The following is a 13,414-nucleotide window of genomic DNA, read 5'->3' as shown; positions in this document are numbered from 1 at the left end:
CCGTTTGGTCCTCTGCAACCACCTCTGGGGTGCATCCCTCCATCCTCCCCGCCACTATCTTACCCAGCACTTTTATATCCGTATTTAACAGCCACCCACATTCTAATGGTCCTTCCCATTCTTTGGCATCAGCATAATCGTCGCCTGCGTCATTGTCTACGGCAGCTCCCCCTTCGCCAGCGCCTCGCTAAGTGCCCCAGTAGGTGTGGTGTCAATTCCGCCGCAAACTCCTCATACAATTCCGCCGGGTAACCATCTGGCCCGGGACCTTCCCCGACTTCATCCCTCTTATACTTTCCATTACCACCCTCAGCCCTAAAGGCTCCTGTAGCGCCCGCCTCCTCTCCTCATCCAGCCACGGAAATTCCAGCCCGTCTAAGAATCGCCCCATATCTCCCTCTTCACCCCCCAGGTCCGCCCTATGTAATTCCTCGTAATATCCCCTGAACATCCTGCTTATCTTTCCGGCTCCGACACTACCTCCCCTGTCGTCCGTACTCTCAAGATTTTCCTGGATGTGGCCTGCCTCTGTAGCTGATGGGTAACAGGCAGCTTGCCTTCTCTACATATTCAACCTGCACCCTCCTCGCCCTCCGTAGCTGCCCAACCGCCCTTCCCGTCGTCAACCTGTCAAACTGTCCCTGGAACCTACCTTTTCCTTTTCGCCAATGCCTCCACTGTGGGGGCTCTCGAATACATCTTATCCATCTTGACTATCTCGCCCAACAATCGTTCGGACTCCTCTCTCCTTTTCCTGTCTTCATGCGCCTTGAACGAGATAATTTCCCACCGCACCACCACCTTCAATGCCTCCCAGGATGTGGCCGCCGATACCTCCCCATTTTTGTTCAACTCCACATAGTCCTTAATCAGCGACTGCACCTTATCACAAAACCCCCTGTCCACTAACAACCTCAAATCCAACCTCCATCCCGGCCTCTGCTCCCGTCCCGAACTAAGCCGACCCTCCAGTCAGTGCGGCGCATGGTCCGAGATTACTAGCCCCGCATACTCTGCCACCACCACCCCCACCAATACCACCCGGTTCACCACAAAAAAAGATTCTGGAGTATACCCTATAGACGTGCGAAAAGTAGGAATACTCCTTCCCTCCCAGCTTCTTAAATCTCCATGGGTCCACCATACCCATCCTTTCCATAAACCCTCCCAGCTTTTTCACCATCTGCAACCTTCCCATTGACCTGTGGCTCGACATGTCCACCCTCGATTCCAGCACACATTTAAGTCTCCTCCCACAATCAACTAATGTGGGGCCAAGTCTGAAATCTCTCCCAGCAACCCCCTCACAAATCCCATGTTGTTCCAATTTAGTGTGTATACATTCACTAGCACCATGGCCATCCCCTCCAACTCCCCACTCACCATCCCACCAGTGTCCCTCCTTTACACTCAAAAATCCCATCTTTTAACTGAACAAAATAGCCACCCCCCACGACTTCGAATTGAATGAGATAAGTTGTGGAGGGCTATTCTCATTTGATTGACAGTTCTGTAGCCAATAACCTTCCTAAAGCTGTATATGATAAGCTTTTGCTAGATCATCAAGTCTCTTCGCACAGTACTGCTATCGGCTCATGAATGTACTTCAGGGAAGGGAACCGACCATATCTACACTACTAGTGACTCCAGTCTCCAATCCAAGAATGCATGGCTCATTCTTAATGCCCTCTGGGCAACTAGGTCTTGAGAACAAATACTGACAAAACTATTTTTCTCGTTAATACTACTTACTTTGTGATAGACTTATTATAATTGAATTGTAAAAGCAAGGGATGGCAGATATGGTCAACAGGAAGCAATTCTTCAATTAATTTTTTTCCAGTAACGCTTTGTCACCTAGGCCCAGAATGGAAATACTTTGTATTGATGCTTCTGTTATTATTTAATCTTGATGAGTTTCCCTCACTTAATCCATGGTGAACAATATTGAGAATGATGTGCTTTGATATCACATTTCAGAAATGTTAGGAATGATGTTAGCAAATGTCTGAAAATGTCAAGAGTACTATGTAATCTTTACATCATAGATCTCGGTTTCCATTTTAAATTGGAATTGGTTAGTGCCTAAGCTGTCCGCTCAACATTGCAGAGGTGAAATTCCCATCCTTGGTTTCAAATCAGTTCCTGACCCATTTACCCCACCCTACTTTGGTGATTATGAACACACCTTATGCTTCTCTAAACAACTTCTCAATACTTGCTTTCTCTGTTCTACCACTGACAGCTGCTTGTTTAATCACCCTAGAAATCCCTACCCATTCCCTTCCTCCTGTCACAAGCAGTCCTGCTGTAAGAAACCTGTTAAAACACCATTTCCTCACTGTTCTATTGGAGCCCTTAATGTGATTTGTCTGCATATCTCCCAATGTTGCACATGCTGTGGTGCTCCCTTACATTTTTGCTTTGCTTGTAAAGTGTTATTTCTGGTTGCTAATTAAATGAAGTTATATTGTGCAATCTCGATATAGATGCTGCAATCGTTCTGATGTAGCTCATGACTTCAAACTGAAAACAAATCACCTCAGTGCACATTGAGGAGAAGACTCTCCCCAATTGTCCAAACTGAGCAGTGCAATTGATGGAGAGAGACAATTAGTTGCTGAAGAGAGGTGTTAGTGACTTAGCAGATGGGTAAGGCTGACATTTTCTGCAGGTTTATATTGGCCTGTCAGTTTCAGCAGCTTCAGGTCCTGTTGGTGCAGTGGAGACCTCCAGCTGGTACTATTAGTGTATATATAATCATTAACATGATCCATTCAGGAGAGAAGGGTGGTGCAGCAGCCTACGAAAGGTGTATCTACAAGAATGGCTGCAAAAAGTCCTGAGACTGCAGAGGTCTATTGTGACATCATGAAATTTTACTTGGGAATCACAACTCTCCCAATGAATTTTTGAGAGCTGGGTTGTCTGCAGTTATCTGCATAAAGCTACGAATTTCGCAATGCCACAAAATGTAAAACAAATGGGATAACACTTATAAAGTTTTATGGGTAATGAAGCACTACTGTTTCGAAATATATGGAGCAGGAGAGAAAATTGGCCTGATAGTGAATGGATTGCCTGTTTTGTGTCACATTGCATTTTCATTTTATTAACTTTACAGAAAAGAAAATGGGCTACGTTGTAAAGCTGTAAAGTCCATTCACCATGAGCCTTCTGGCATTGACCAATTTCATGTCTGCTTTAGCCAGCACTGCCCATATAAATGTTGGCAGAATACAGAAATCAGTCTGTGATGGTGTCAAAACTAAAGCAGAGGCAGTACCCTATTTACTCTTGTGAAAAATATCTCTGCCTAGATTTTGCATTGGATTGGTTTATTATTATGTGTACTGAGGTACAGTGAAAAGTATTTTTCTGCGAGCAGCTCAACAGATCATTAAGTACATGAAAATAAAATAAAATAAAAAGAAAATACATAATAGGGCAACACAACACCGGCATCGGGTGAAGCATACAGGGGTGTAGTGTTAATCAGGTCAGTCCATAAGAGGGTCGTTTAGGAGTCTGGTAACAGCGGGGAAGAAGCTGTTTTATCTGTTCGTGCGTGTTCTCAGACTTTTGTATTTCCTGCCCGATGGAAGAAGTTGGAAGAGTGAGTAAGCTGGGTGGGAGGGGTCTTTGATTATGCTGGCTGCTTTCCCCAGGCAGTGGGAGGTGCAGTAATGTGGTAATTTTCCAATCATTACCACTATAAAAATGACAATTTGTACATACCTGAGTGAAAATTCAGGTAGAACAGTCAGATTGGTTTTCTGTCAGTTTGTGACCCATGTCATTTCCTTCTGATCTGTTGGAAGTTTTTCAGCTTCAATATGTAAATGAGTCTCGAATGGCACATTACCATGCTTCAGACAATTTCCTTGGAATGATGTTGAATTATCACTGATTCATCTACCCACCTACATAAACTGGATCTGTGGTTGCTAGGCTGTTGATTGAATTGCTTTTATGGAGCTCTGCATGAAGATTTCAAGGATAATCTATGCCTTCATTTTTTTTCTGTTTTATCTTTTAACTCTGCAAAGTCCTTGAAAGATGTTGTCACCCCTCAAATCCATGCCTATCTTTCTCGAAATTCCATGTTTGAATCTCTCCAATCAGGTTTCTGTCCCTGCCACAGTACTGAAATGTCTCTTATCAAAGTCACAAATGACATCCTGTGTGACTATGGCAAAGGTAACCTTACCCTCCTCGACCTGTCTGCATCCTTTGACTATGTTGACCACACCAACCTGCTCCAGCACCTCTCCGCAGTCAGCCAGCTGGGTGCTCTTACCTGGTTCCATTTTAATCGATATAATCATAACCATAAAATAACTTGCAATGGCTTATTTTCTTACTCCTGCACCATTACCTCTGCTGTCCTCCAAAGATCTATCCTTGGCCCCTCCTATTTGTCAGCCACATGCTACCCTTCAGTGCCATCATCTGAAAGCTCCGTGGGCCCCATATCTCGAGAGACAATGGGTGCATGTCAATGGATCACTGATTGGTTTGGCAGTGTCTGAATCTCTCTTTGCAATGTCATCTCATGCCTTGCCAGCTGCTGTGTCTCATCGCCTCTTTTCACTCCCTCCTTCACTGCTGTCCACCAGCTCTGACAATCACTGGCAACTTGCTCCCGATGCTTGTGGTCCATTTCACAGGACATCATGTCATGTTTGCAGGCATCTTTAAAGTGAAATGATGGGTGGCAAGTGAGTCCAGTGGCGCGCTTGTTGTACAATAATTCCTTGGAGATCCTGCCTTTCATCATGCAGCTCACCCTTGTCTAAACCATCTCAAGGGCTGCTGGCTCAGTGTGGTGTACATGTTGGGGATGTTAGCTACCTCAAAGATTTCTATGTTGGAGTTGTGGTCCTGCCACCTCATGTTGAGGATTCATTGGAGGCAGCAAAGATGGAATATGCTGAGGCGTCGTTCTTGTTTGGCATCCATTGCCTAGGCCCCACCGCTGTAAAGCAGAATATCGAGGATGGCAGCTTGAAGCACTCAAACGTTTGTATTTCATGTGGGTGCACCATTTTCCCCACACCCTTTTGGTCAGTCTGCACATAGTAGCAGATACCTTTCCAATGTGCCTGTTGATTTCTGCATTAAGAGATAGGTTGCTAGTAATGATTTAGCCCAAGTAATTAAACACTTGGATCACTTCCAGAGTATGGTCACCAATGTTGAAGGATGGAGCATTTCTAATGCCCCGTCCCATGATGTTCGTTTTCTTGAGACTGATGGGTAGGCCGAATTTGTTACGAGCAGCCGCAAGCCTGTCAATGAGTCTCTGTGTCCATGTGCGATGTCATTCATCCATGTGAGATGTTAATGCAGCATCATCAGCATTGAGGATGTTCCCTGATGAGAACTTTCCATACTTTTGTCTTAGCTCTAAGAAGGCCAAGGTTGAACAGGCTGCCATCTGATCTTGTGTGAACGAAAATTCCTTCTTCTGAAGACTTAATCGCTTGGGAGAGCAGGAGTGAGAAGAAAATCCCAAAACGTGTGGGCGCGAGGACATAGCCCTGTCTCACGCTGCTCAACATGGGGAAGGGGGCTGGTGAAGCACCATTGCATTGGACTGTGCCTTTCATATTGCCAGGGGACAAAATCATGATGCTTAGTTGCTTTGGCGGACATAGATTATCATAGAATTTACAATGCAGAAGGAGGCCATTCGGCCCATCGAGTCTGCACCGGCTCTTGGAAAGAGCACCCTACCCAAGGTCAACACTTCCACCCTATCCCCATAACCCAGCAACCCCATCCAACCCAAGGGCAATTTTGGACACTAAGGGAAATTTATCATGGCCAATCCACCTAACCTGCACATCTTTGGACTGTGGGAGGAAACCGGAGCACCCGGAGGAAACCCACGCGCACACGGGGAGGATGTGCAGACTCCGCACAGACAGTGACCCAAGCCGGAATCGAACCTCGGACCCTGGAGCTGTGAAGCAATTGTGTTATCCACAATGCTACCGTGCTGCCCATCTTTGCTAATAAATTGAACAGACTGTGTCTGCTGACGGGGGTCAAAGAGGGGCATCCGTTGTTTGTGTAATTTCTCCGGTAGCTGACGTAGAAAGAACAATATGTCAGTAGTGGATATCTCTGCACGAAGGCTGCACTGTGCCAAAGGGTAAACATGATCAGCCAGTTTCCAAAGCATGTTTAAAACAACTCGGACAAAGCTTTCCCCAGCTGTGTTGAGCAGGGAGATTTTATGGTAGCTGTTGCAGTCACCACGGTCACCCTTGTACTTATAGAGTATGATGATGTTGGCATTGTGCATATCCTGTGATACAGCTCTCTCATTCAAGCACTGACAAAGCAGCTTGTGGAGTTTTGAAAGTATGGCTGGCTTGGTATACTTGATTATTTCAGGGATAATACTGTACATTTCTACTGGTTAGAGTATCAATGGCATTGCTGAGATCCGGTTCCATTTGCTGTCCATCTAGCTCGTTTGAGACTGGTAGAGATTGAACTGCATTCAGGGAGGCATCTGTGACAAATTTTCCCTGGAGTATAGTTCTAGGTAGTGCTGCACCCAGCAGTTCATTTGCTTGCTTTGGTCAGTGATCATTTCCCTTGAAAAGAAATTTAAGGTGCCCAATTCTTTTTTTTTCTAATTCCGGACAATTTAGCGTAGCCAATCCACCTACCCCGCACATGGGTTATGGGGGTGAGATCCACGCAGACATGGGGTGAATGTGCAAACTCCAAACAATAGTGACCTGGGGCAGAGATCGAACCCGTGTCCCCGGTGCCGTGAGGCATCAGTGCTAACCACTGTGCCACTGTTCCGCCCATCCCTGATTTAGACTTGAGGGAGACGATCTTCTTGATGGTTGGCCCAAAAGCTTTGTTGATTCCATCATACATTTCTCAGATGTTTCTGGTGTCAGAGGTGAGCTACAGAGATGTTGCCAGCAATCATTTGCATAATGCCCAACTGTTCTTTGTGCGGTGCTTCAGGTAGCTTTAAGTGCAAAAGTTGTTTTCTCGCGGGGTGCTTGCTTGTAGTCCTGCAGTGTAGTACGCTTCTATGACTGGTTCCATCTCTTCAGAGTGGGCTTGAAACCAGTGTACATTCTGCTTCTCATGTTTGCCAAAGGTAGTCATTGCTGGGTTATAGATGGTGTCTCTAATGTGAGCCCATTTGGTTTCAGCATCCGCTACAGGGATGTTTTGAACGGCTCATTCAAGGGAATTGAGATACTTTAACAGCGGTCGGGTGGAAATTCTGGTACCAATGATGCGCCCGTGATATTTTGTTTCGAATGATGTATCTTCTTTGGCTGGAACCCAGCTTTGCTGCACAGGGAGTGGCTATTGTCACAGTCCGCACTGTGGAAGCTGCGTTTAGTTAGAAGACTTGTTTCTAAAGGCTCTCCTGGTGATGATGGCACCAGCTGATGTCAACGGCATAATCTTGGATGTCTCCATGAAATCTGGTGACAGGGTTTGGTTTGAAAGAACGAGTGGTAATGCACAGGCTGTGGTAAACACACAACTCCAGAAGTCTCTGTCCGTTCTCGTTCACCCTTCCAATGCCATGTTGAGTCATGGTCGGCCCTAAACCAGGTGTTAAAGTCTCTCAGCCGCAACAGATGTCTGATGCCAGGGATGCTGCTCTTGGTGTTGTGGAGTTCCTCGTAGAGCTGGTTTTTAACTTTGGATGAGGAACAGAGTGTTGGGACATAGATGCTGGGCAGGTGTGCTGGTCTAGGGGAGGCAGACAGTTGGGTGTTGACAGTATGTGTTCCAAGCCATTTGTAGGTGGCTCTATCACAGTGAGCAAGGAGGTTCTAATGGCAAAGCCCATTCCATGCTGTCTTGGCTCTTTTGGGTCTCTACCCTGCCAGTAAAAAGTGCAGTCTTGTTCCCTTAGTGATGCGCTTGCAGGGATGCATGTCTCCTGAAGTGCTGCAATGTCTACATTAAGTCTATTCAGCTCATTGTTGATAATGGTGGCATGCCGAGAGTCGTCAATCTGTTTGAGATCGTCTGACAGACAGGGACACATGGTTCTGACATTCCAGCTTGCAAAGCAAAGGGCTGGATCTTTCTTCCCTTTCTTTGTCATGTTGGTGGTGCAGTCTTACCGTCCACTTATCAGGCAATGACCCTCAGCTCCAAGCACCCATTGGAGCAGGTGGACTATGGCGAGACAGCACCTTACAGATCAAGGGCTGCCCAGTTTGACATGGGTGGTAGCTGTCCGAGGAGACATGATGATCTCTCCCACCATCAAAGGCAGCCAGTGATGCCGAATCACTATGCCAATTGAGTTTGGCTTATAACCAGTAGCTGCTGCCTACCATGTTGGTTTGGTCACTGTGAGGTGACTATGGCGTGCCTCTCCATGGAGGGTTCCTGGGTGAAGGTTTGGGCTGCCCAAGCTTCAAAATCCCCCTCTTGGCCTTGGTGGCGGGTCCAAAGGAGTCCAGAGCACAGCGTTTGGCACCGGTTTTGCTGTAGGAGCAAGCCAAAAATAACGCAAGACCACCTTACGGGGCTCCACTCGGATTTTCTGTTTGGGTTTACTCCCTTAGCCTTAGTCCCTCCCGAGGCACCCATAAGGCAGTGAGGCTCATGACCCTGAGCAGCGGCCCTGACCAGGTGCTGTCAGCGGGGACCAGCTGAGCCTGGGTCTCGGAAAGGCAGTGTTGACACTCCCTGAAGTAGCTGCACTTCACAGTGCTACCCAAATAAAAGCACCGTGTTAGTTTTTACACACATGTTGACGACACCCAGCACAGCATTACCACTACCCCAGGGCATCCTGGAACGGCCAAGGTGCCCTGGTGGTACTGTCAGCTGGCAGGAACACTGCCTGGGTGCCAGGCTAACAGTGCCAAGCTGGCAGTTTTTGCACGGTGGTGATCGGGCCGGGGGGGGGTGCCCTGCACAGGTGTTACGGGGGAATGCGGCGGGGGGGGGGGAGTTATCCGCTGAGGCCCTCTATCTATTGGTAATGCCAGGGTGGCAGTAGCAAGATGCCTGGGTGCCACAGGTTGCCACCCTGCCCTGTCCTTGACCACCCAGGGATCTCCAATGGCCTGGGTGACCCCCCAGGTGCCGTGATGCCTGGTCCACATTTAAGATCGCTTGCTCGGGAGCCAGTTAGATCGTGGGATGCCATTTGATACGGGATTCTTCCCGTTAGCGATATGAAGATTGGACTTAATTGTGGACTATTGGTTTCTCGCTACGTCGTGGATCGGAATTCGCAAACGGGAGCGGGCCGGTTCGATCAGAAACCAATCGCCAGGCGGCGCTGTTCCGGATTTTGGACTTTCCTGCGATTTAACCGGCTTGCTCGGATTCGTGACCAATGCGATGCACACGTTAGATCGCACCCTTTGTGTCTGCTGACTACATCCTTTTAAACGCATCAACACCATGGACGGGATACTCCGACCCCCCGCCGGGTCGGAGAATCACCGGGGGCTGGAGTGAATCCCACCCCCGCCGGTTGCCGAATTCTCCGGCACCGGAGATTCGGCGGGGGCGGGAATCAAGCCGCGCCGGTTGGCGGGCACCCTTCGGCGATTCTCCGGCCCGGATGGGCCGAAGTCCTGCTGCTGGAATGCCTGTCCGGCCAGCGTGGATTAAACCACCTCTCTTACCGGCGGGACAAGGCGGCGCGGGCGGGCCCCCATGGTGGCCTGGCCTGCGATTGGGGCCCACCGATCCGCGGGCGGGCCTGTGCTGTGGGGGCACTCTATTCCTTCCGCCTTCGCCATGGTCTCCACCATGGTGGAGGCGGAAGAGATCCCCTGCACTGCGCATGCGCGGGGATGCCGTGAGCAGCCGCTGACCCTCCCACGCATGCGCTGCCCGGCAATGTCATTTCCGCGCCAGCTGGCGGGGCAGAAATCAGTCCGGCGCAGCCCTAGCCCCTCAAGGTTAGGGCTCGGCCGCTCAAGGTGCGGAGGATTCCGCACCTTTGGGGCGGCACGATGCCGGACTGATTTGCGCCGTTTTTGGCGCCGGTCGGCGGACACCGCGTCGATTACTGAGAATTTCACCCCATATCAGAGGGACAGTGTATCTGAGATCATTATTGCAGACATCAGAGAATGGCTATTGTATCTGAGATCACCACTGCAGGCGGCAGAGCAGCCTTCTCGAAGGTCAACCCTCGGAAAGCCACCGTGACGTGGCGGTACCCGGCAGGCACTTGGCCCGTCGAATGCAGAGAATCGCCGCGGGGGCTGCTTTCAACGGCCCCTGACCGGCGGGGTGGCGACTGCGCAGGCGCGTTTGGAACCGATTCTCCGGTCGCCGGAGAATCGGCGGCCCGGCGTCGGAGCGACGTGGCACAATTCTCGCATCCCCCCCGTCGATTCTCCGACCCGGCGCGGGATCGGAGAATCTCGGCCCTTATCTTTATTTTCTGTTTGGACAGGGGCAAAATTCTCCGTAATCGGCGCGATGTCCGCCGGCCGGCGCCAAAAACGGCGCGAATCAGTCCGGCATCGCGCCGCCCCAAAGGTGCGGAATCCTCTGCCCCTTGAGCGGCCGAGCCCTAACCTTGAGGGGCTAGGCCCACGCCGGACAAATTTCCGCCCCGCCAGCTGGCGGGAAATGACGTTGCCGGGCGGTGCATTCGCGGGAGCGTCAGCGGCGGCTCACGGCATCACCGCGCATGCGCAGTGGAGGGAGTCTCTTCCGCCTCCGCCATGGTGGAGACCGTGGCGAAGGCGGAAGGAAAAGAGTGCCACCACGGCACAGGCCCGCCTGCGGATCGGTGGGCCCCGATCGCGGGCCAGGCCACTGTGGGGGCACCCCCCGGGGTCAGATCGCCCCGCGCCCCCCTCAGGACACCGGAGCCCGCCTGCGCCGCCTTGTCCCACCGGTAAGAGAGGTGGTTTAATCCACGCCGGTGGGACTGGCATTCTAGCAGCGGGACTTCGGCCCATCCGGGCCGGAGAATCGCCGGGGGAGGGGGGGAGGGGCCCGCCAACCGACGCGGCGCGATTCCCGCACCTGCCGAATATCCGGTGCCGGAGAATTCGGCAACCGCCAGGGGCGGGATTCACGCCAGCCCCCGGCGATTCTCCGACCCGGCGGGGGGTCGGAGAATCTCGCCCCAGATTTTCTGTCAAAATTTCTCAGAACATTTGCCAAGACTGCCACAGGATTACAAGTTGTTATTCTTAAATACTGAAGGATTTTGTTTCTGCTAGTGGTCGATAATCACTCCACTTTTGAACGTCAGAGTAATGTTAACTATTTACAGGTAAACCCTTTGCGTTTATAGTGTGAACGAAGAAAGTGTATCTCAATTTACGCTGGTCAGAATTTAATATGGACGAGGGGATATGCCCACCTGAAAAACTGATAGCACCCCTGCTGAGCTAATCACTGGTAGCCCCGGGAGAACTAAGTTCCTAGTTGACAATGCAAACCCTGCTGCCAGGGTTCCCATCACCCAGATGGGGGGGGAGGGCGGGTGGGCATTTAATTGCAAGACCTCCCCCAGTAAGGCGGAAATTTCTCTCCCGAGAGCTGTTAGCCAATCAGAAGCCGATATCACTCCACTACCAGTCGTGAGTGTCAGTTATTTACTTGAGCTTTCATAAAGAATCATCATTAGGTTCCTGGAGAAAGGTAATTAAGGGAGGGATGGGAGCCATGGGGAGCGGGGCTTTCTGGCAAAGTGGGGAAGAGTGAATAGGAGGAAAAGGCGAGTAGTGGCTCCTTGTGGGCCCTCTCCTTCCCAATACTGGGCCCCTCTGTCAGGCATTGCGTGCCTTTAAACGATGGCTCCCCTCCCTGTAACCCCACCCCCTCCCAAAGACCTCAATTAGCATCTGGGCAGGAAGACTGTTCTGTAAGAGAATTGGGGGCAGGGGCAGGGGCTACCCCCCCCCCCCCCCCCCCCCAGACTTGGATCTCGCCCCCAGGGGGCATTACATTTCACACTATCTTTCCATAAAATTTGTGCAGCATACATGACCAAGTTTTAGATTCAATTTCTCCTGCTTGCCACACTGCTTTCCAAACATTACCATTGGCTAGCCTCTATCCTCTGTACCCAGAAATCTAATATACAGGGGGTTAACATTACCACATGACAACAACACAAAAGATCTGGAAAATTAAGTGTCAAGTTCTATTCACATTATATTTCATTCTGGGTGTACTTTCTTCTCAATTCCTATAAATTATTAATTTTTAATTTATTTAATTATACTTTTCCTTTCAAATATTTCAGATTTTTGGTCAGGAAACACTGATTTAAAATATTTATACAATGAAATTATAATGCCAGACAGAAAAGAATAACATGGCCCAGATTTTGCAGGGCCTGAGGGGTGGCGAGGACAAGTGTTGACGATGAATTGTCAACATTCACTGTCACAGAACCTGAGAATTACTGAATTATTACTGCACAGAAGGAGACCATTTGACCCACCTTGTCTGCACCGGCTCTTCAAACAAGCATCATGACTTAGTGCCATTCCCCTGATTTTCCCTCCGTGCCCCTGCATATTAGTTTCAATTCTGATAATCGTCAAATGCCCTGTTGAATGCCTTGCATGAAACCTGCCTCCACCACGCTTCCGGGCAGTGCATTCCAGACCCGAACTGCTCGTTTCACATCATATTTGCTTCTTTTACAAATCACTTTAAATCTGTGCCCTCTCGTTCTTTATCCTTTTTACCAGCAGCCACAGCTTCTCACTACCTATTCTTGCCAGCCCCTCATTTCCCCCCTGAACCTGATCGCAAGACCCAATCACAAATTCAGTAGATTGAGAATGCACAGATTAGTGTGGCAATCCTGAAGTTGCTGTCTGTCAGCCAGTGCTTTGACACAGGAATGCCTTTGCAGCTGACTGACAAATTGAGCCTGTCATATTGTCGAATTCAGTTAACAAAGAAAAGGTTGATTGTCCCAATTTTGCAAAAGAAAATTATGAAATAGCAAATTGCTAGGAGGACATAGACATTATATTTATGTCTAGGCAAAGTGGGAACAAGAAATAAACAAGAAATAATTAACAGTTATTTTCTTTTTTTAACTACAGCTAGCCCAGCAACACCGGGTGAACTACAAGGATAAGACAGGCACAGTACGCAGAGTGGATCATTTTGTAATGGCTGGAACAGAAGTGGACACATTCCCTTGTTTACCAAATATGTGAGTATGAGCGTGTGGAATGAACTCAAAGTGAATTATTACAGTATCATTTAAGCAAATCATTGATTTAGCGAAATTATGTTAACAAACCTCTTACTGTTTGGGATCAATTGGGAATGAAGAAAAAACAGAAAGTTAGATTTATTTTCTTCCACACAATGGCATGGTTCAGTGTGCTTTACACTCCCTCATGTACTGATAAATTCTAAAGATCTTCCAAATACATTTTACATC

General features: G+C 49.0%; 1 protein-coding gene across 1 annotated transcript in view; it reads left to right on the top strand.

Annotated features, from left to right (window-relative positions):
* cimip2c (ciliary microtubule inner protein 2C) overlaps positions 1-13,414 on the top strand; it is a 77,483-nt gene that overhangs the window by 35,298 nt on the left and 28,771 nt on the right. Inside the window, exon 3 of the mRNA XM_072500693.1 lies at positions 13,068-13,180. Coding sequence (XP_072356794.1) covers positions 13,068-13,180 — 113 coding nt within the window. The remainder of the gene's footprint in view (positions 1-13,067; positions 13,181-13,414) is intronic.

Source organism: Scyliorhinus torazame, chromosome 4 (genome assembly GCF_047496885.1).
Source record: "Scyliorhinus torazame isolate Kashiwa2021f chromosome 4, sScyTor2.1, whole genome shotgun sequence".
In the NCBI taxonomy this organism is placed as follows: Eukaryota; Metazoa; Chordata; class Chondrichthyes; order Carcharhiniformes; family Scyliorhinidae; genus Scyliorhinus; species Scyliorhinus torazame.
This window is presented reverse-complemented; position numbering and strand designations above follow the sequence as displayed.